The 22,357-nt window shown below is 39.6% G+C and overlaps 1 protein-coding gene and 1 long non-coding RNA gene across 3 annotated transcripts in view; one reads left to right on the top strand and one right to left on the bottom strand.

Annotated features, from left to right (window-relative positions):
* Positions 1 to 15,554, top strand: part of LOC137043045 (uncharacterized) — a 29,738-nt gene extending 14,184 nt beyond the window's left edge. The window contains exons 2-3 of the long non-coding RNA XR_010898409.1: positions 3,132 to 3,254; positions 15,419 to 15,554. This is a non-coding gene — a long non-coding RNA (uncharacterized lncRNA). The remainder of the gene's footprint in view (positions 1 to 3,131; positions 3,255 to 15,418) is intronic.
* Positions 1 to 22,357, bottom strand: part of lekr1 (Leucine-, glutamate- and lysine-rich protein 1) — a 114,288-nt gene that overhangs the window by 14,066 nt on the left and 77,865 nt on the right. Inside the window, exons 7-10 of one of the 2 annotated variants that reach the window (XM_067419084.1) lie at positions 20,575 to 20,640; positions 15,421 to 15,603; positions 3,472 to 3,565; positions 1,456 to 1,620 (exon numbers count right to left, since the gene is read on the bottom strand). In XM_067419084.1, the coding sequence (XP_067275185.1) occupies positions 1,456 to 1,620; positions 3,472 to 3,565; positions 15,421 to 15,603; positions 20,575 to 20,640 (508 nt within the window). Of the gene's footprint in view, positions 1 to 1,455; positions 1,621 to 3,471; positions 3,566 to 15,399; positions 15,604 to 20,574; positions 20,641 to 22,357 lie in introns of both variants that reach the window. The other variant, XM_067419083.1, reaches the window with a different exon arrangement.

Genomic DNA, 22,357 nt, shown 5'->3' on the forward strand with positions numbered 1-22,357 from the left:
TCTTGTCCTTTTAACAGTTAAGGGGTTTTCCCCTAAAAGTGAATGTGCTCATTTGTCAGCTGCAGTAGTTCCGTATTCACAAGTTTCAGTCCTTTCAATATAAAATTCTTCACTACTGAGTGTCTTTGCCACCATCTAAAGGTGTATTAATTTAACTTACATTAAAATGTATAAAGGTGCCAGATTATGCAGTGTATAAATCAACAAAAGAACCTTAAAATCAATCCTTTGAAGAACTGGTGAGCAATGTAATTCCATTAAAACCGCTGTAATATGCTCCTTCCCCATGCCGTTTTTAGTTATTTTACTTCATGAAAGCTGCATTGATACTAGGGCTGTGCGATATTGAAGATGCGATATGCAATACCTTGTTAAATAATGAGATATTAGATATGCGATACGATATTGCTATTAGTGTGTAAAATCTATTTAAATTATATTAAAAAAACAATTTAAAAACTGAGAATGATATCATTTGTGTTTCACATTCTTTGTGGAAGAAGAAAGTATCGCTACAGCTTCTAAAAGTGGCCAGCAGTGTTTTAGCAAAAAATTCTGTTAAAAAAATGAGTGTGTGTATTTGGTCATTCGAGTGTGTAACAAGACACGAAACAGAACTGAAGGGGTCACATGCTTTCAGAGAGGCGCTTGTGTGCATGTTTCGGTGTGTGTGTGTCAGACAGTGTGAGACTGCAAGGAGTTTTTTCCCGCAAGTTATTGCGTATAATAACTCTTTTTAACATCAAGTTTCATAAGTAACAGTAGTCGTGTGCCCAGTCTATTCTCTGCTATATGCCAACCTAAAACATACACTTTTACAATGTTGAAGTAGCCTATTAAAATCATTCAGATATTGCATGCTGTTGCAATATGCATATCTTGATATGTACATTTGCGCTAATTTTGATATATTGCGCAACACTAATTGATACATTGACATTTAATATTTGTATTGTGCGGTAACCGTTTTATAAAAGCAATAAGGTATAGGCTTACTCCTTACTTATGCAACACTTCCAAAACACATCATTCTAGAGTGCAATAAAGCAAAACTTTAGGATATGTTTTTTTTTCTTTGTGGTTTAAGAACTCATGCATCAGAGGGTTAATTCATTAGTCCAGTGGGAGTTGAGTTTTATATTCAAGCAAGTCAGACATGTTTTTCTTTATCTCAGGACTATATGACATTGTGAACTCATCGAATTAAGATCAAAGGGTCAAATAAGAACGCCCAAAATGATGCAACCTCCTCTGAATAGTTTGAAATGCGGGTGCCATGTGACTGTAATCTTTGTATTCATGCTATCATAGGGGAAACATATCTAATCTTTTTTTTTCCTACGCCAAGTGCATGTGAATGCACTATACACTCTATAAGTGTATATATATATAAAACTGCTATATCACTGACCCGTGGTCAAGACTTGTAGATCACGTGTGTGTGTGTGTGTGTACCTGGTTTCGTAGTTGCTGGTTTTCACTCTGGTATTTGTTATGCAGCTCCTGGTTTTTCTGTCTTTGAATGTCCAGTTCAATTCCGGCTTCTCTTCTCATCTCCATCTCTTGCCGTTTCAGCTGTTTGTCCTGCTCAGCCTGTTTCTGCTGGAGTAAAGCCTCCATCTGCATGCACACAAACACGGGTTCAAATAAGGGTCGAGATCAAATAAAGTTTAGACGAATCTGATTATTTGTATATAGAAATATCAATATTAGATGAGAAATGTTGCCTGTAGTTGAAGTACTAAACTTACTACTACTAACTGAAATAACAATAAAGTAAAGCTAAATAAAAATACTGAAGCAGAAATGACTGAAACTAAAAATAAAATCTAATTCAAAATGATAATAAATGTTATAACAGTATATAAATAATACTACACAAACACTCCAAATAGATAAAAAGATAAACAATAAAAATTAAAAACTGACATCCTAATGCATAACCAAATAGGAAGGCCCATGCAAATCCTCTGAACACCTGCACACTCCTCTCATTCTGCCTTATTTACATGCTGAGTGAATTCTAACACAATGTTTATCATTGAAAAAACTGAAAAGTAAAACAGCAAATGGGGCAAAATGGCAATGAGATACATTTCAACCCCTTTCATTATGGTTCCTTTAGGCCTTGTGTGGTGGGAAGAAAGCAAATAAAGCTGTTTGCGTAGACAATTTCATATCAAACACCAGGATTTTTCAGCAACTGTGGGTTTTGAAATTAGAACTGTCAGCAGCTGAATAAAATGGTTAGAGCAATTACAAACAGCGAAAAGGGTGATGGTGGCATGCCATGTATTTTTAGTTGGGCATGACCAAGGTCAGCATGCTTTTCATGGAGCCCAGAGTGCAGACAGTGTGCGTGTGAGAGAAAACAACAGGGCCTGTGTCAGTGTGAGTGGCGGTGAGGGAGAGACAGCATCTTAGTGCGAGTGCGTGTGTGTGTGCGTATGTGTGTGAGTGAGAGACAGTAAGAGACCACTTCCACCTAGACTTGGATGCATGTCTGTGTTAACAGCAGGAAACCGGCGGGTCTTAAATGTAATTTGCACTAAATCAAACGGCATTCCTCTTAATACTAGCATGCTGAGGGCAGACCTCAGCCCACAAAAAAAAAAAAAAAAAAAAAATCTATGAAATTCAAATAATAAAAACAACAACAAAAACCTAAACTGAACTTCAGAGAGAAAGAAAAAGGAAGAAAATGTGCTGGTAGTTCTTTGGGATAGCGACGCTATGGACTACGGTATATTTCTGCCTTCTTTGTTCAAAGTGAATATATCCAGTAAAAGTTAGGGTGCGTTTACACTTGTAGTTCGGATCGCTTGGTTCATTGGTCTCTGGACCAAAAAACATTTAGTCCTGGTCGGCTTAGCATTCACATTAAGCCCATTTTTGGCGAAATTAGGCACATTCTGCTTGTCAAAAGTTAGTGAATAATGTATTTCATATTTCCTCCCATCTCATACTTTTTCTATCACCATGACCCCCTTTGGCTCTCCATGACTGTTTAATTTCCAGTACAGTTTAGTTTCGCATAGCCCGATCTTCAGACTGATGAGTACTACACCATTGTAAACACGACAGCTTTCTTCCAAGAGGAGTTTTGGTGTAACAGCGGCTTTGTTTTCAAGGTGGACCGTTAAAGAATGGGTCACACACGTCTCTCGGAAATCCTGGAGAAGATGCCGACTTTAATGACTTTCCCATTTTGTGTGCCTTATGCATCAGACATTCAGCCAACGGTCCAGACTAGTGTGAGTTATTCTCAAACTACAAGCACAATGATGTGAAAGTTGTGAATTGTGAAGAACTGTGATATTTCAGAATAATGCAAAGACCATGCCGTCCTTCTGATAAACTACTGGAAAAGTGTATCATGAACCAAATATTTATCAGAAATCAAATCTACTTATAAGAGAGAATTCACCTCATCTCACCTAACAGGTTTTTATTTGTATTTTGTGAGCTCACCTTTGAACTGTGCTCTTCTGCAGCATTCAGCCTCATTCTAAAGCTGTCCTCCAGTCTCTCCAGTTCTCCCACATGAGTTCTTCTCAACTCCTTCCTGTGAAATTAAAGCAACAGAGAACAATATGAATACACTGGATAACATAAATGCCTTTGAAAATGCTTTAAAGTCCCACTGAAGTGCCTTGAAATGGGAGAGCCAACTTACTGAAATCCTACTACTTAAAGGTAGAGTAGGTAAGAATTGGTTACTTTTTTTCCCCAAATTGTGTGTTTTGCTGATCACTCGCAGCTGAACCATGTATTGCAAATCCAGACTATAATCTCATCCATTCTGTCACATTTGCTGGTGTTCTCCTCCGAGATGTGCTTTGATTTATGACGGGCAGCATATATCTGCTGCAAAAGCCCCATTCCAACACACACATGGATATAATGTGCTGTAAATACGTTGTTCACTTGATAAATGTAACATCAAAGTTAAGATACGCTTAGTTTAATCATTTAAACAGGCCTTGGAAGTGTGGGCACAATCTTCTGGCAGTGATGTGCTTTCGTGTATTTTATTATTTATTTCACAGCGCTGGGTGTTATGTGGTGATTGGGAAACACACGGAACACAGCACTACATGATTTTATGATGAAATCGGTTCTCTTTCATGTTAATCAGGTCAAGTTGATCAAGAACTATGCACCGTGGCTTTAATTTAGCGCAAGCAGTGTAGCAAAAATAGACAACAGACTCGCTGACAGAAGGCCATGCCTATACAGAACAGCAGAAATATGTCGGTTTCTCTTCTTTAAATACTCTTACATTTAGCTTCATTTAGACACTTTCAAAGGCTCAATGTTTGTTTTCACACACATTTTCCTTCTACGTATACATATCTTTGCTTGAACTCCTCAAATCAAATGGGTGCGCGCATGTGGGCGGATCCTGTAGCGAAAACGGTGGTTGCCATGGTAGCGAGAGAGAGTGACAGTCGCCCAAGCCAATCACTTGTTTCGTCCCGGACGAAAATAATAGCGGTGTTTATTGCAGATTAAAAAGTCTAGAGTCACTCGATTTTTATACTCTCTTTTTCAGAGTACTTACATTTTAATTATGTATTGACATATAAAGAAAGTTTAAACAAATTTGGACAAAAGTGTTTAGATCATTCTTACCTTTAAACTAAATTATAAGTTAAATTATTCTTCTTTTTCTGACTCCAAAATGTTCAAATATAACTCCCCTTACAGCTTTAACTCTACAAACTCCAAACTCGGCTCTGACCTTCAGACTGTTCTGACTCGAGTATATTTTTCGAACTAATCCAATTTACGGTTTTCCTAAAAATGGCTTCAGATTCTAGAGAACGTTTGACTGGACAGAAAATCTGATGAGAAGCTAAAGTGCCGAGTGATGTCATCAAAATCATTGATCCTTATTGGCGGAAATTAGAGAACACTTAAATCTTCTGAATGTAAATTTTGTCATTGTTTTGGAGTGCACTAGCTTATAGACAGGCAAACATATTCATACTAAAAGCAAAAAAACGTAGTTTGGATTTAATGAGGACTGTAACACCACTGAGCAAATGATCAAGCGTAAGCATCATTAACACAATGTCTAATTCTGACTCACGCTGTCATACCTGCCAGGACACGAGCCCCGTGAAACCACTACGACATGACTGATCTGTTTAATATTACAGGTAAGAAAGAGGAGAGATATTAGGCCGTTCAAACACAAGGTGTCTTAATTAAACAACTGCACAAGACTTCAAAGAGTCACAGTGACACATTTACGAGCAAGAATATTTTTGATCCAGTTGTTATGGAAACATAATTGTTATTTTTGTTAATTGTCACATCATAAAACATTCTTATATAAAGCTTTGACTAATGTTGGTCTGCAGCCTCAGGGCCGATGAGAAGTTGTGTTACAAAGGAAATGGAGAATTGGCCCTAAAACACGGTCAACAAAGTCAGACGCAGTAATGAGTATTTCACAACAACTGCTAATCCCAGTTGAAGACATAACAAATTCAGCATTCACACTGAGCAAACAGTTCCTTCAACTCCCCTCGGGGATTAATAAAGGAAGTCTACGTCTAGAACACAGGCTGTCAAGAGGGTCAGACATGTTTGAGATAAACTCTTCCTAAAACTGTGCTGAGACAGTTCACCAGTTTTTTCTTAGAAAATCAGCTTTCATATTAGAGAGGATTTTAATGTACGGCATATCCTGCACGCTGTAAAATGTATCTTTTTTCAGGCCCAAAAAGAAACATTTTAATTGTTAAAGCTACACTGTGTGATATTTTCCCCCATCTAGCGGTGTAAAGCTATGTGACCATCCAGTGAATTATAGTTTCTGTTCCTCTCAGTTCTGATTTCGTTTTAACTCCTACGGTGGCCGATTTAGTCCAAGATTAACATGGCAATCCTCCTCTTCACATTCGACATGGTGCCATCGAGTGTTAAAATGCGAGAGGCAAAGCTTGAATTTACGGGTATGTCCCTCTTTGGCTAATGTACTTTCAAGATGGAGGAGCAACATGGCGACCGGCATTCGAACCCCTCACCCGTATGTATTTTCAATGGCATATTATAAACTTACAAAAAAAATACTTTATTACTTGAAAGAAGTAAATATACATTAATGAGCACATATATTTTTGAAAGAACGAAGTGTTTTTAGATAAGAATAAACAAAAAAAGTTACACAGTGTAGCTTTAAATATAGGTGAAAAACGACGCAGCAAAAATAATAAATAAAACGCTTTCTTAAAAAGTCAAACGAATGCATGCTCGTTTTCTTAATATAATAATTATAAACCAACAGACTGATGAAAATGCAGGATATTTTCTCAATCTGCGACATGCGGGACGAGGGGTGAAAATGCTGTCATCATACCTTTTACTGGCCAAGTTAAAATTACTTTCTTTGTTCATTTTACTTAACTTAGTTAAGCAGAGTTTACTTAATTTCTTATGTGAAATGTACTTTAAAAATATGCGTGCAAAAGCGTACCAAAAAAAAAATCAAGTAAATCAGTGTGGAAATAAGGATAAAAATACTGATTTAGGATAGGATATTTTGTCATGTACAGACAGTAGACATTGCAAACCTTCCAAGATGCTTCTCTCTTTCTGTTTGTCGTCATTTTTAAACCGTGATTATAGTTTGACTCATCAAACGTGCCTTTGAAAAGCTCTTCTGCTATTAGCCGAGACAGACAGCGGGGATTTGAGGAACGCTGGTGACTAGACAGACAGACGGTTTGGCAGAAATTCCCTTTTTTACAGCACATTCCTCTGTGGCTCAAACATTCCTGCCATGAGACACAAACTGAGACTTCATAGACAGACTCCTTCCATCCTGGAAGACTGAGACACACACACACACAAACAAACACAAACAGCTCAGGAGAAACATCAAAGCCCAAACAGACTGACTGAATCAGATCGCCACATGCCAGCATTCCTGCATCCGCACACCCTGATCTAACCTCTGGAGTTGAAACTTTCAGAATAGCTGAGACCTTAAATGAGAGTAATGCACTGAAAATAACTTTGATTTAATGGATGCTGCCATAATTTCTCTGAGACAGAGGCGCTCGCACAACAGATTCCACCTAAAGAGAGGGGAAACGTTTGATCTCGGCCCCGGTCTAGGGCTTCACGTGCCGTGAGGCCGAATACTATTAATGTTAGATAGGTTGGGGACTGACAGACACGCAGCTCTCTGACAGCAGTTGTGTGATGAGTCTCCAGAGAGCTGGCCTATAATGGGGGATGTCTGGGAGAAGTGGCTCTCAGAAACACAAGTGTTAAATAGGCCCCGTCTGGAATGTCCACACTTCACTGCACTTGTGTAATCAAATCAATGGAAAAATATCAGAGTGGCAGATAGAAAGCAAATGTTCTGAAAATGTAAAACGTTGGAATGAAAAAAAATCACATGACAAAAAAGTTCTGAGAAGTTTAGTGTAACTAGGATTTTTAGCTTTGAGATTGAGGTCACTGTTACTAAATGTGTAACCGCTCACAGGCATGAGAGGAAACATTAAGCATGTGGCATGTGACGTATCAATTTTTCATAACATATTATTTAAAATCACAATTTTCCATTACAAAAACAGGTAAAGATTCCGTATTTTTTAAATACACAAAGAAACTCGAACATTTAAATATAATGTACAATACAAATCCATAAAGTAAACACATGTTTCAAACAAAGTGTGAAATAATATTATTATAAAGAACAATAATAAAGTTTATTTTTGCTAATATTTATAGAGCCTTTCTAGGCTGGCATTAAAAAATAACTCTATATACAGTTCTGGAAATAATGACGAGACCACTTAACATTGAGAAATCATTGAAGAGGCACGATATTTGCACTTGGTGTAAATAGACACTAATACTCTAATACGGTTTTCATCTTCTAACCTGCTGATGCTTCTTCAACTAAATATGTCAGTTAGTGTATCCTAACCAGCTCTTCACAGCTGACTGAATTTGATCAAAACTGTATTATACTTTCCATCAGCTGTAACATTGAACACAATCTCCCAGTGTTATTTTCTCACTTGTCCCTCTCATCACTTCTGCTCGTCTTTATTCTTGTAGTTTGCACTGAAAAATGAAGGACCAGTGTGTCTGTGTGGAAGAGTTTAGTCCAGCATGGTTACGTGTCTGTATCTCCAGACAATCTCAGGTGTCTCAGGTGTCAATGTCAGCACACACATATACTGTACAGTCTCTTCATAGTGCCTAAATCATTTCACCTTCACTCATCTTCCCAAATTATATTTCTGTCAGTTAAACCACGTCTGTATTTAATGGCATTAATTATTGACAGCAATTCCTTGCAGCCAATAAACATGGTAACAAACAGGTCCGGTCTATAATAATCACATAATGCTGAAATTAAATGCATATATTGATCTGAGATGAATGATAAATAATTATGCTCCTCCTGAATGACATAATGTCCAGGTATATGATGTATAACGCTCTCTATAAAAACACATGCAAACATTCACAAAAACGACAGAACCAGACTTGATAACCAGCAGTGTTGGGGAAAGTTACTTATACGGCTTATAAAGTAATATGTATACGGCATTACTCTATAAAAATGATTTAAAAGTGAACTAATTGTGTTACTTGGTTACTTTTATGGAAAGTAAAGTGTTACATTACTTTTGAGTTACTTTTTCCCCCTTGGGCTGGGCTTGCTTGCTTTTTGCTATTAACAAAACCAAACAAAATAATACAAAGTGTGTATTTTTGTGTGACTTTTGAACTTTTAAAAGATAGAGTAAAACTTTGGGCCCTATTTTAGCGATCTGAGCACAAGGTCTCATAAGGGCATGTATGAGTCAAATTTTGCTAGTTTAACAACGTAAACATGGACGGTTGTTGCGTCTGCCATATGGTCCAAAAGGGTTGTACTTAAAGAGTCATGGGTGTGTTTTGGGCATAACACAATTAATCAGAGTCTCATCTCCTATTCTCTTTAAAAGCCAGTTGTGTTGCACCAGTCGCTATTTACCGGTACATGGAGGAATTTGTCAGCAGATAGACTGAACGCTTCTCCAGAGGAATCCCTTTATTTTTAATATTTAAAATGTGTGCCGTTGCACATCCCTGCGTATGTAATAAGCAGAGTGTATGTTGTGCACCCACCTATAGGCGCATATTACTAACACACTCTCTAAATAACATAGCTCATCAAAATAGCAACATGCCAACATTGCGCCTAAAACACCTGGTGTTCAGACCAGCACGCCCACGGGCAAACAGATGACACGAGTGCATTTTCTATTTAAACAACAAGGTGCTGGATGTTGCTCCTGGTGTCGCATTATGTATGATAGGGCCCTTTGCCTCTAAAACGGCCTAAAAGTAATGGTGCCATCTTCCTGCCTTGCTCACTCTTTGAGCTGTGTCATTGGTGTCAGAGGTTCAGAGATTGTGGTTGTGTGACCCTGGGCTGTGCGTGTGGGAAACCAGAGGCAGCTCCCCCAGTCGAGTGTTTCTCTCGCCGTCTATAAAAAACATCAACAGTGTTATTGTGATCCATGCGGATGCATGAAAGAGGGGTTTGTTCTTATGATTCAGTGCTTATAAAAAGGCTGAAGCAGTAGTTGTTTGGTGGGCGAGAATAGGGAGTTGAGGGACAAAATGTCCTCTGTAGAGCAGAGCAGGGGTCAGAATGTGTTCTGAAACACACGAGCTGGGACTGTGATAATTGGCAAAGCGTGGTTACTGCAGAGCCCTGCTATTGTGTGACTGAGTATGTGTGAGAATACAACGCACATGCCTTTTAGTGTGTTTCTCAGCCTTTGTCCCTCTGAACTGAAACAGCATGTTCAGTTCAAGCACACGGTCAGGACATTCTGTTAACTTCTTTGCACTTAAACAAAGTGTTTATTCTTTATTCCCACAATGCAGCAGAAACAGTGGTGTTTGGTGAACGTCTGAAGGCACAGTTTACTCTTCTGGGTTTGTCTTAATCCACTTCCATATGATGTCTACAGTATTTGGGTTAGGAACAGTGTGTGTTTTGCCATTACCCCCTTCACACTCACACCAGTCTTTAGGATTTCTGTGAGAAAATGATGAGAAAATAGTTTTGGCAAAACACCCCTAATCAATCATCCAACATAATACAAAAAATGCTCAATTTATCTACTACCATCAAAAGAAAAGCTATAATGATTATGCAATTAATTCTCAATAGAATTCAAATCAGTTGCACATTTTATCATCTGCGTCACGATAGGAAATTTTTTTGCAAATCTTACCACACTTTTGGAGTGAGCTGGTTTGTGTTTTTGTGATGTAAGGGGTTAGCCTGACAAGCCAGACCATCATCAAGATGTTTGGTCTGGAAACTCACCATTGACAGCTCAATCTGAGGGGCGGATAAACGGTTGTCTTTCAAACTCCCTCTGCACGCGATAGGATAGCGCTACAACCAACCAGAGCAACGAAGGTGAAGCAGAGCTCGCTGACTGATTAAACATTCACTGTATCCGGTCGGCTAAACTCCGAACACATCTTCCCTTTTTAAGAATGACTTCAGTGCCGTTCTTTGTTCTTTTCTCAGAGAAAAGCTTAACTCCAAGTCTTCCAGAATCGCGGTCAAAGCTGATTCGAAAGACCGCCGTTCGCCAGTTTCTGTGTTTACTAGAAGCACGCAAACGCAACTCGGCCGTCGTCATTATGGCCCCGCCCGCCGACTCCATACACGATGTGATTGGCCCGTCCAGATTGAGAGGAATACAGCTCAGAAGGGTATTGAGAGTTCCTAGACCACACTCGCGGGCAGATTAAATTTGCTGCCACTAGGGTGCGTCTAGATTTCTAGGCTAGTAAGGCGTGACTTTTTCATTGAATATTCGACCTGGATTAGTTACACACAGATTCTGCCATAGTCATTGCCTGGGTTACGTATGTCTGGGGCGGAGCTATTAATATAGGCCCGAGACCCTTTTGGGGGTAGGGGCGTGTTTGTTTTGGTGATTTGAAATAACAACAACGGTTACCAGAAAGCCCTTACCCCACATTTAATACATATAAACACACAAACCAACACATTCTCACCTGTCAACGCAAATGTGGGTCAAATATAGACTAACACAACCATTGGGCTCAATTTTTTAGTACAATTTTGAACCCAACGGCTGAGTTGTTGTTGACTTTTATTGTCCCATGGGGAAATTTTGTTTACAATTGTTTCCACATGCGTAATCACAACACAAACGAACATCGTACACAGAAAACAGTAAACAATAAGACTACACACACATATATATATATATATATATATAAATGTATTTGTTTTAAAAATGTATTTGTTTGTCCATACTTGACTTAATTTGGGTTGAAACAACACAGCCTTTTTTAAAGTGGAGGTTATTCCACTTCTTCAGGAATTTGAATCTCTGCGTTTACACAAGCAGAAGCTACGCAGTGTTGTGGCATCATTACTGCGAGTGACGAGCGTGACGACACGCCAACTGCTCCAAGATGGTGTGTGCGCCGACGTGTCTGGAGCAGTTGAATGTGGTATCTACGTATACATAACTATGTTGTGGAATGTCTGAGAAGTGACGTGCTGTAATCTGGTGTCTGTCTGTGCTGAGTGAATTTGCCTGAACAATATAGTCAAGCTCTGTTCTTGGGCTGAGTCTGGGCTGACAGCTTAAGCACTCATTTCCATCTCATTACTCAAACACCTGCGACCTCTGACCCCACCTCACCTGCAGCACAAGTAAGAGCCTGCCTAGTAAAGCCCATGTCTGAAAATCGGTCTGACTGCTCAATGACTACATTTTAATGAAAGCAAGTGTTTGCCTTGGGGTGAAATGAACAGTGTTGAACAGCACTTGAGCAGCTGACCCCTTGACAAATTAAGGAACATTTTTGAGAAAGAGTCCTAAAAAGTACTGTTAAAGAACGCCAGGCACGAGTAGACGACTACCAGTAGAAACACTAGAAAACATTCATATATGTGCAGTGTCAAGTAAACATTTGCGGAGTCCTGTGGAAATATTATACATAATAATAATTTATATTTATTTAATAACCGTTTCAGACTCGAACATCATGCAGTGCGGCAGATAATAACATGCGTCTTGACATGGCTATGACTGCAGAAAAATAAAATGCCAAGAACAAAAAAAGTATGTATTTTTGTAACATTAAATTTCTTATTTAGTCTTGACAAAGCAATTCAATCATAAGCAAGTCTTAAACCAATATCTCCACCGTGTTTGTTAGAAATGCCCTATGATGAAATGTTCCTTTCGGTTTCTGTTGGTACACATCAATAATCAAAACGTTCTTATGCGAGGATTAATGTAATATAATAAATAAACATTTGTGTTCAGTATTATAAGCTGTTGTGTGACCAAAAATAATGCCCATTAGTCTAAAATTAACTAATTTAGAGAATTATTGATGTATTTTCGTATGTAAGCCTTCTTCACTCATTAAAAAAGCTGGGCTGTTTTAACGTAGATTTGGATCAATATGGACAAACCAAACACTGGATTAAAAAAATTATTTTAAAAAGGTTTGTCCAAATTTGACCCACATTTGGGTTGAAACAACCATGCCTTTTTTATTTATCATGCTGATTTTCGTTCGAAAATCGCGCATTTAGAAATCCAATTCGGCTGTGTTATAGTTTTCCTGACAGCTAGATGTTGCCAGAGCATTACTATTACATATTTTATTACTATTTACTACTATTTATCTAGCTGCCAATGAAAATCTGTTTTTAATTTTACTTAATTGTTCTTACTGCCAATTTTGCCATGTTTTAATGTGTTTTCCTTTACATACACAGATCAGACATAACATTATTGTTCCTAATACTGTGTTGGTCTCCCTTTTGCTGCCAAAACAGCACTGACCCGTCGAGGCATGGACTCCACTAGACCCCTAAAGATGTTAGCAGCAGATCTTTAAAGTCGCCCCATACACAACAAACTGAGATGCTCTGTGTATTCTGACAGCTTTCTATCAGAACCAGCATTAACTTCTTGAGCAGTTTGAGCTCCAGTAGCTCGTCTGTTTGATCGGACCACACGGGCCAGCCTTCGCTCCCCACGTGCATCAATGAGCCTTGGCCGCCCATGACCCTGTGGCCGGTTCTCCACTGTTTTGGAGATGAGAAATGTTGGGTTTTTTAAGAATGCACTGACACAATGTTTTTCTTATGGCCCCCATAAATGTGGGATCAGTACTGACAGTTGTTCTCTGCAATGACTGACGAGCTGATAAGCCATTTTCTTGCACAGATCAAATCCAAATAATTGGCAATGCCCTAGAAAACACCCAAAATGCCCTAGCAATTCCATAGCATCCACCCAACACCATGAACAGACAAGCCTGGACATCAAAATGTGATAAGTGAGTGGCATGGCAACAAGACCATTAGCCGACGCAACAGCTGAGGTGTAAACAGGTGAGGATGAACATAACACTAAGTGAAAGACAGAGAAGAAAAGCCTGTTCTGTTGGTTGCTAACAGACAGGTAGACCTCAGGGACAGAGGTGTGTATACAAACAACATCAGGCATCCAAACACACAAACAGCTGGGACTTAACAAAAGCCCACTAACAGAACAGAGAGAAAAACAGAAACTCAAGACACAGGTGGCCATTGATACAAATAGGCCCTAATAAAGGAGAATACAGATGTGAATTGACTTGCAATTACCCTGATGAACAGGTGGAAAAGAACAATAGAAGAGGAGGAGAAGAGGGGACATTCACACAGAATACGCTTCTGTGGGGATGGGAAATGGGAAAGATAAAAAATGTTAAAGTTGGAATACTTTTAACTTGAGTGCCCAAATTTTAGAATAATGTGTCATGGTATCGATGTCAATTTACACAAATTCCCATGATCAATCGTCAGTTAAATTAATGATGAATAAATCGATTAATGGTTAGTCTTAACACTGCAATTTGCCTCTACTGCAGTGTCTTATAATCGACAGCATGACATAGTGTGCAAATGCTGCTAAAACGCCATGTTCCTCACCAAATGAATGAGAAGAGGATTGTAAAATGAGTTGACATGATTGATAATTTATTAAATTACTTATTTAATAATCAAATATAATGACTAATACAATGTGTCAACAATGCGGCCTCAGCCGCCTGCTAGTCACCATGTGTGGGCGCACTCTTCCTGGAACAACACACTGAAACGGCAACTAAATTAGCGTAACGTAAATTCATCCGTTTCCCCCGAAATACATAAGAGTAGGTGGCCAGTAAACTGGGAGAAAAATAGAGAAAACTTTATATTTTCCAATACAATGTGTATCTGAAAACAATCTGTATTGTAAAAAGTGTTATATAAATAAAAGTGACTTGAACTGACTTTGTTAAATTATAATTAAAAGGATTATTATTGTAGCTTCTAAAATTGCAAAAGCATGTTTAAATTTATCTGTGACGCACTGAACGTTGTAATCACACCGGTGTGATCGAATGCACCAAAGTGTTGAAATCAATCGCGTTTTGGGGGTGGAGGGGGACAAATTGAAAATGAGGGGGCACATATCAGAACGGAGGGGGCAATGCCCTCTTTTGCATCCTTGTGGCACCGGATCGAAAAGATGTCTACAGACGTGTTTATGTGTGACAACTTTTACCTTGGGGTTGCATTTTAAGAACAATGTGTTATGCATGAAGACGGGACGTGAGCGCAGTGGTTAACCATGTAAGTCAAGCGAACATTGAAAAAGCAGTGGAAAGAATGGAAATCAGCACAGTAGAATGCAAAAAACAAGTTTTGCTTTCTATTTCAAAATGCGAGCCGCAGAATGGGGTGTAAAAATACGTTTATTATTACGTGTCACGCGCGAGATGAGCACAATGGTCAAACACATCTGTCAATGACATGCTTACATAGAAAAATGGTGGAAAAGCAGAGCAGTGAAAGCACGTCCTGGGAACGTCCCTTAAAAAATTCACCTTGAGACTTTGCGTTTTTTCCCATTCAATTGCCCTTCGTCTCACATTTTTAAAAATGAAAAACTCATTCTGTGCAAACCAGCCCCAATTCTGCTTCACATCATGCCTAATAACACCCCTTAATCCTGGCAATATTCCAGTAACGCACAGCTTTAGTTGAAACACAGCTTCTGCATAACAGCTTTCATTGGTTTGTTTTCACCATTGTAAATGAAGACAGATAGAGAGGAAACAGGTTTGCAAACAGTGAGTCATATCCTACAGGTCCCGACGTGTCGACAGACTATTGATAGGAGCAGGTGGGATGGAGGGATGCAACAGAGAAAGAGAAAAAAAGCTGTACAGCTGTAGTGTGGCTGAATACAAATGTATGTGTGTGTAGCAAGCAACTCTTTATTTATTCTCTCCTGCTGTGTAGTGTGACTGACTAACCAGTGTGTTTGTCTAACAGACCTCTCCTGCTGTAAAGTGGACCGGGCTACTCTCAGGTCCTCCATCTCGCCCTCCGCCCGCTCCAGTCTCCGGGTTACCTCCTCCTCTTTCTGTTGCCACGCCAACAGCTGCTCCTGCATGGACTCGCATCGTTGTTGACAAGACAACTGGCTCTCCTCCTTCTCCCTCAGGTCTCGGGACAGCCTTCAGGGGAAAGTGTGAACACATTGACTCACGACACATGCAACCGTTTACAACCACATGAAAGATGGATAAATACTGCAGTGCCAACATGTATCCTGCCTTGCTGGAATAACCAGTACATGTTGTGTTTTGGATGCTGGTAAGCTGGTTAACCTATAGCAGGCTTCAAAGTTAATTAAGTTACCATGTGCTAATATATTTACAGTTGATCCAATAGAGCTGCCATTGGCACATGCTGCTATACAAACACACTACCTAAACACAAACAATACTTAGGATACACAAATAATGGGTTAAATTATTATCTATATGTTTTAGTATTGAATGAAATACACTATCATTCAAAAAGTAAAGATTTTTTAAATGTTTTTGAAATAAGTCTCTTATACTCCCCAAGGCTGCATTTATTTGAATTAAAATAAGTAAAAACAGTAATATTGTTAAATATTTTTACAATTTAAAATGACTGTTTTATATTTGAATATATTTTAAAATGTAATTTATTTCTATCATGCAACACTGAATTTTCAGCATCATCAGTGTTCAGTGAACTTTTTTTATTTTACTTTGAATGAATCAGTTAAATTAAAGATTTAATAAATGGTTCATTGCAAGTCTCATTAATGAATCAGTGTTTGTGAATGAATTGGTTGGGGGGGAAAAATGTAATGACTAACTCATAAAGACAGTCAACTGTCGCCACCTACTGTACTTGTTTTTAATTTTTTATTCGCACACATGGTACTCTTTTTTCTCATGCATTTGTTACCACTGTTTTAATTAATATCTATGTAAAGCACTTTGAATTGCCATTGGGTATGAAATGTGCTATACAAATAAACTTGCCTTGCCTTACTGGTGAGACCATGTAACCTGCAGAAAAAGTCTCTTGGTAAATATCTTCCTCTGCCGAACGAGCACACCTATCATGCCTATATAAATGCTATCTAGTTAGACACCTAACTATAGGATTTGGAAACATGCTTACATACCTTTGTAGCAGCGGTTAGGCAGCGGTTTTCGGATGCAGCCATAGAACTTGGTAAAAATGCTTTGTTTGCTTGTTTTTAGACATCCAATTTGATAGGTGGTGCCATCACAAAACAACTAGCACTATATTTACTGACTGCTTGCGCCAGCACAAACTCTCTTTTGGCATTAAAAAACTACTGTCAGGATTTACTAAAGACACACAGTAAAAAAAACTGCACTGAAAAGGTGTGGACAGGGTTATTTTTGTTCTTATTGCATATGCATTTTTAGGAGTTTCCCTTTCAGATGCAAAATTTATGGGAGGACAGTATTTAAATGAATCAACTTTACTAATGTTTGCATTAGTCAGCTTACTGATATGTGTGCCATTATTACCACCCAAAACAGCATGTGTTAAACCAGATACTAATTTCTCATGCACAGGACTTTCCACTCCCATCTGCGCTTTAATGGGATTGCGCTCTCACACTAATTTGCACAGTTTAGTATAAACCTAGCCTGACTTGGTCATACTCAATTCTAGTCAGAATATGAGTCTGATGCTCCATTGGGCTGTGTTTATGGGGCATGTTTCAACCCAACCAGGAAAGATCTCAATTGGATAGACCTACAACCAATCAGAGCAACGAAGCGACGCATTATGTTAGTTGCCAAATGTCAACAGAGCTCAACTGCACTGTGTTGCCAAGTCCGCGTTTTTTTCTGCGAGTTGTTTTCTATGTCCCCGGGTTGAAGCGACTATTATGTGATTATATAGACCCATGAGGGCGAATTCTAGCAAGCAACCTTGTCAAAATAACACACATTTTACCCCCCAAACACCCTTCTTTTCCCAGAGAACCCCCCGAGAAGCTATTGTTTAGGGCTAGTAGTTGGCGGGTTTTGTTGTAAAAACTTGGCAACCCTGACTGAACGCATGCTGGAATACACGATCTTTTCCGGTGTTGTGAAAAAAAAAAAAGAACTTAAGGTAACACAGAGTCCTTACCCAACATGATCATCATTTCAGAGAGAAATGGTGAAGGTGAATGCAGATACAAACAAGCTCTCCGTTTAGGAGTTGAACAAATATAACCCAAGCCCCTTTGATGACGTGATGATTACGTTACTGTTGATCATCTGTCCGTCATTGTCTATAGCCCGCCCTGATGATTTCATTGGTCTGAACAGTTTCTGTTCGGAGATAATTACTCCTCTATGGAGCAAGGCTAGACGGAACTGCCCGACCTAAAAATGTTGTGGGCGGGGCTAAGTTCGGCTGGCATCCAGGCTAGTATAAACCAGGCCTGTTCAGACATCCAATTTGGTGTGTGGCGCTGTCACAAAACAACTAGCGTCCTATAAATGCGGTCCTAGGACTACGAGGGCTCTGAAACGGCAGCCTGCGGTACTGCAGGATTGCACCGTTGTGAATAGACATGTGTATGATGACATTAAGTTGAGGTGGTCTCCTTCACACTTACCACACTGAAAAAAAATCCCTTTACCTGCCTGAAGAAAGACTTCCTGGAGAAACCGTCACATTTCTATTTCTCTCCCTTTATCTAACTTTGTCTATCTTTTCTCTGCAGGACAAAACTAGGAAATTCCCAAACACAGCTGATCTTATCTGTTGGCCTGCAGCCTCCTCTCTCCCTGATTGAGGAAGACACTTTGGGAAAAGGTGTGATAATGACACACTTCCCATGAGCAACAGATATCACTTAAAGATCAGACAGTTTCCTCCATAAGCAGAAGAAGATTTGGCCCTTCTAAGAGGAACCAGGCAGCCAAAGAAGGGGGGTGGGGGTGGGGGTGGGGTGGCCTTAGATCTGAGCTGGTGCCCTTAAGTCAGACAAAGATAAGCGCCATCCCACAGGCACGCTCACATCTGTGGATTTTCTTGTGTGCCTGAATCCCGTGGATAAAACATTTTCCTAAAGTACACACTGGCTTCTTTGGAATGCCTAAACAATTAAGGAAATGCTGAAGCTTAACATATGTTCACTATAAAGCTAAATACGAAATGAAAGCAATGTGGGGAGCACATGGGCTTCTCTGTGGGCATTTCGGAGTCAAGGAGTCACCCTTCCATACTTTTTGAGTGTAGAAGAGTGAGAACCATGGTTGAAGATGACAGGGGTCGGATTTAAAATAGATTCAGTCTGATATCTGTCATCAGAATAAATCATTAGCGCCTGTGACATATGACTCTACTTTGCAGATATCTTGGCTCCATTGAGATGGTGAAAATTAAAGGAGCTTTGAAAACCGAGATGTGAAGTGTGTATGTGTGTATGTGTGTGTGTGTGTGTGTGTGTGTGAGGTGCGGAAAGTCTGAAACCCAAAGCCCTGTGAGTGGGAAGTGCTTCAATCTTCCATCACAGAGCTTCACACGCAGCTTAAGCCTGCTGACACATTACAGAATTTAATATCTATATAATATCAGTCTGAAACTGAGCTGCTGTGGTACATGGAAAGGAGGGGGAGGGTGTAAGACCTCGAAACACAGAACATCACGCACATACGTGCCGCTTTCTAAGCTCAAAGGCATCAGGTCATCTTTCATCAGGACCTCTTTCTCTCATCTTCTGTCCTTTATCCTACTTTTTCAGTACTAGGCACTGTTTGAAATAAAAAAAATGTTATATGTATCAAATGAGATTTGACTTGTCATCTATCCATGCTCTAGAAAGAGACAGAATAATGACATGTTTAAATATGATTAGGCCTGTAATGGGTTTTGTGGTCTTTGCCAGTGTGTCTATAAGTCAGGTTTCTTTCAGGTCTTTTCAGCCTTTCTTTATCTGCTTGTCGTCCTCTTTCCATCTCAGACTGGTGAGCAATCATGACAAACAGCACACAGCACTCCAAACCACAGCCAGGAATGAGCATCAATCCACCGAGACACTCGCAGATGACTGACAGACACTACACATAAACACACACTCACCACACTTTAACACAGACAAACAGATGATCACACCCTAGTCAAACAAATACACAATAGTTTATGGTTGTGCACAGTTTAGTGGGCCATGACATCAATCAAAACAGACAAAATGTGACCCAAGATGCCTGACATCCTTCTATTTATAACTTCCTGGTGAGTGAGTCCATACTTGTGTGTATCTGAGAAACTACTAGAAAAAAATATATTTGCAGAGGTTTCCCTGCCATTGTGTTGACATTTAATTCATCTCAGATGTTTGACATACAAATCCTTGAATTAGTTGTCAACATGTAACGTGGATAATTATCATAAATACCAAGTTCCGTCATGAAACTCCGGATGGCGCAACCTGCTGACAATCTACACGGCACAAGCTGATTGGCTCCAGTTACATCTGCAGCCACTGAGCTTGCTGCTCAACATTTAAAGGGGACCACTTACGCAAAATTCACTTTTATAATGTGTGTGAACAGTGATGTGTGTCCGCAGTCAGTGTGTGAGAACAACCAGCCTATAATGCTAAAAATCCACCTACTCCTTTTTTTATAATTCCCATAAATCAAAAGCAGTCTCTGTAAATGAGCTGTTTCAAATCCCTCCCTGCAATGACATCATTGTAGGGGGAAGCCCCGCCCACAGCCAGTGATGATCTGCACTATTAACATAGACACAGCCCAGAGTGAGAAGCACAGAGTCCGCTGTTTCTGTATCCTCGCTGTAGCAGCTGGAGTTGACCAATGTCTGTGCCAAAGAGGCATTACAAGTGTTGTGTTTTGGGATGTACTAATGGACATAAGAGTTTCCATAGACACCCACCATAGTCACTGATGACATTGTGGTTACATTTCACTTTCAAAGTCTTGTACGTTTGTGCTAATCATTTTGTGCCGGACTGGAAAAAATTATGTATTTTTGATCAAATAAATGCAGGCCTGATGAGCAGAAGAAACTATATATATACTGAAATCTCTGCTCTTGGTTTTTTTAGACTGATATCTTAGCAAATTGAAGCACAACTGTGTGATTTCTCATTCTCACGGTTATACCTCTCCATGGAGGCTGTCTGTTCGCTCCACAAGGCTTGCAGATCCTCCTTCTCCACGGACTTTATCCTGAAAGACAACAGAGATGTGTTTTTATTTAAAGCAGCGGCCGCTAACATCTGTTCCCTCTTTCCTCTATTGCCTGTGAACGCGAGGGATACTACAAAAAAATCCCCTTCCCCAAAAAAGTCACCCAAGCATGTCCCTTTGGCATCCTCTTCTAACACCAGCATCTCAGCGTGAGCAGCTAAACAATGGCGTGTAAACGAGTGTAGCCCACGGCTCGTCCACGTGTGATGTTAGCAGGTACCAACCAGGGTATAATGGGTGTTGAAATCTCACTCTGAGTGAGAGGGAGAAGGTGAAAAAGGAAAGCAGGTGGAACAGAGATGGAAACACAATCTGACATACAGCTGTTAGGTGTTATTTTTTTCTTTGTAACTTCGCTCTGTAGTTTGAGTAATAATATGAAACTCGGTAGGCGAGCACAGAAGTGACAAGTGTGGATGTGGGAGTCTAATAAAACAGAATGAAAGCAATAGTGGCGCCAAGTGATATTATGTTATTATGATGAGGGCTGCTGAGGAAACAAAATCAATGGATTTGGCAAAGTTTGTGGATTTGGTTATTTGAAAGATATTCAAATATTTGAAAGTCAAACATTTCTGCTAATTTCTCAGGTATTTAATGCACTACCATTCACAGATATGTCATCATCATAACAGTGGCCGTGTACTGACAAGACTGAGGGAGCCGCCCCTTAAAACAGATGAGGTCAGTATGAAGTTTGAAAATGATCACTTTTTCACATATATTTTTGTTGTTTTGTTTATTATGCAAATACATATTATAATATCCTAAATTGCCAAATGTTTTGGGACTCCTGCCTTTACATGCACATTAACTTTAATGCCATCCCATTCTTAACCCGTAGGGTTTAATATGGAGTCGGCTCACCCTTTGCATCTATAACAGCTTCAGCTCTTCTGCGAAGGCTTTCCTCAAGGTTTAGGAGTGTGTTTATGGGGATTTTTGACCATTCTTCTAGAAACACATTTGTGAGGTCAGGCACTGATGTTGGACGAGAAGGTCTGGCTCTCAGTCTCCGCTCTAATTCATCCCAAAGCTGTTCTATCGGATTGACTTCAGGACTGGAACAGTCATGTTGGGACAGGAAGGGGCCATCCCCTAACTTTACCCACAAAGATGGGAGCATGAAATTGTCCAAAATGTCTTGGTATGCTGAAGTATTAAGAGTTAATTTCACTAGAACTAAGGGGCTAAGCCCAACCCCTGAAAAACAACCCCACACCATAATCCCTTTTGAGAAAGTGATATAACTTATATAACACCTTAAAAACGTTACACATGGCAGTCAGGCAAGTACCGTTCTCCTGGCAACCGCCAGTGGCATCTGTTTTACTCCACTGCATCCCACGAATAGCATTGCACTTGGTGATGTAAGGCTTGGATGAGCTGCTTGGGTATGGAAACCCAATCCATGAAGCTATCAACGCACTGTTCTTGAGCAAATCAGTGATTGTACGTGGTCTATCACTTCGTGTCTGAGTTGCTGTTGTTCCCAGTTGATTCCACTTTGTTATAATCCCACTAACAGTTGAGCGTGGAATATTTACTAGTGAGGAAATTTCATGAATGGACTTATTGCACAGGTGTGCACCTATCACGGCCCCACGCTTGAGTTCACTGAGCTCCTGAGAGCGACCCATTCTTTCACTAATGTGTGTAGAAGCATCTGCATGCCTAGTGCTTGATTTATACACCT

The sequence above is a fragment of the Pseudorasbora parva genome, chromosome 16, assembly GCF_024679245.1.
Source record: "Pseudorasbora parva isolate DD20220531a chromosome 16, ASM2467924v1, whole genome shotgun sequence".
Classification (NCBI taxonomy): Eukaryota; Metazoa; Chordata; class Actinopteri; order Cypriniformes; family Gobionidae; genus Pseudorasbora; species Pseudorasbora parva.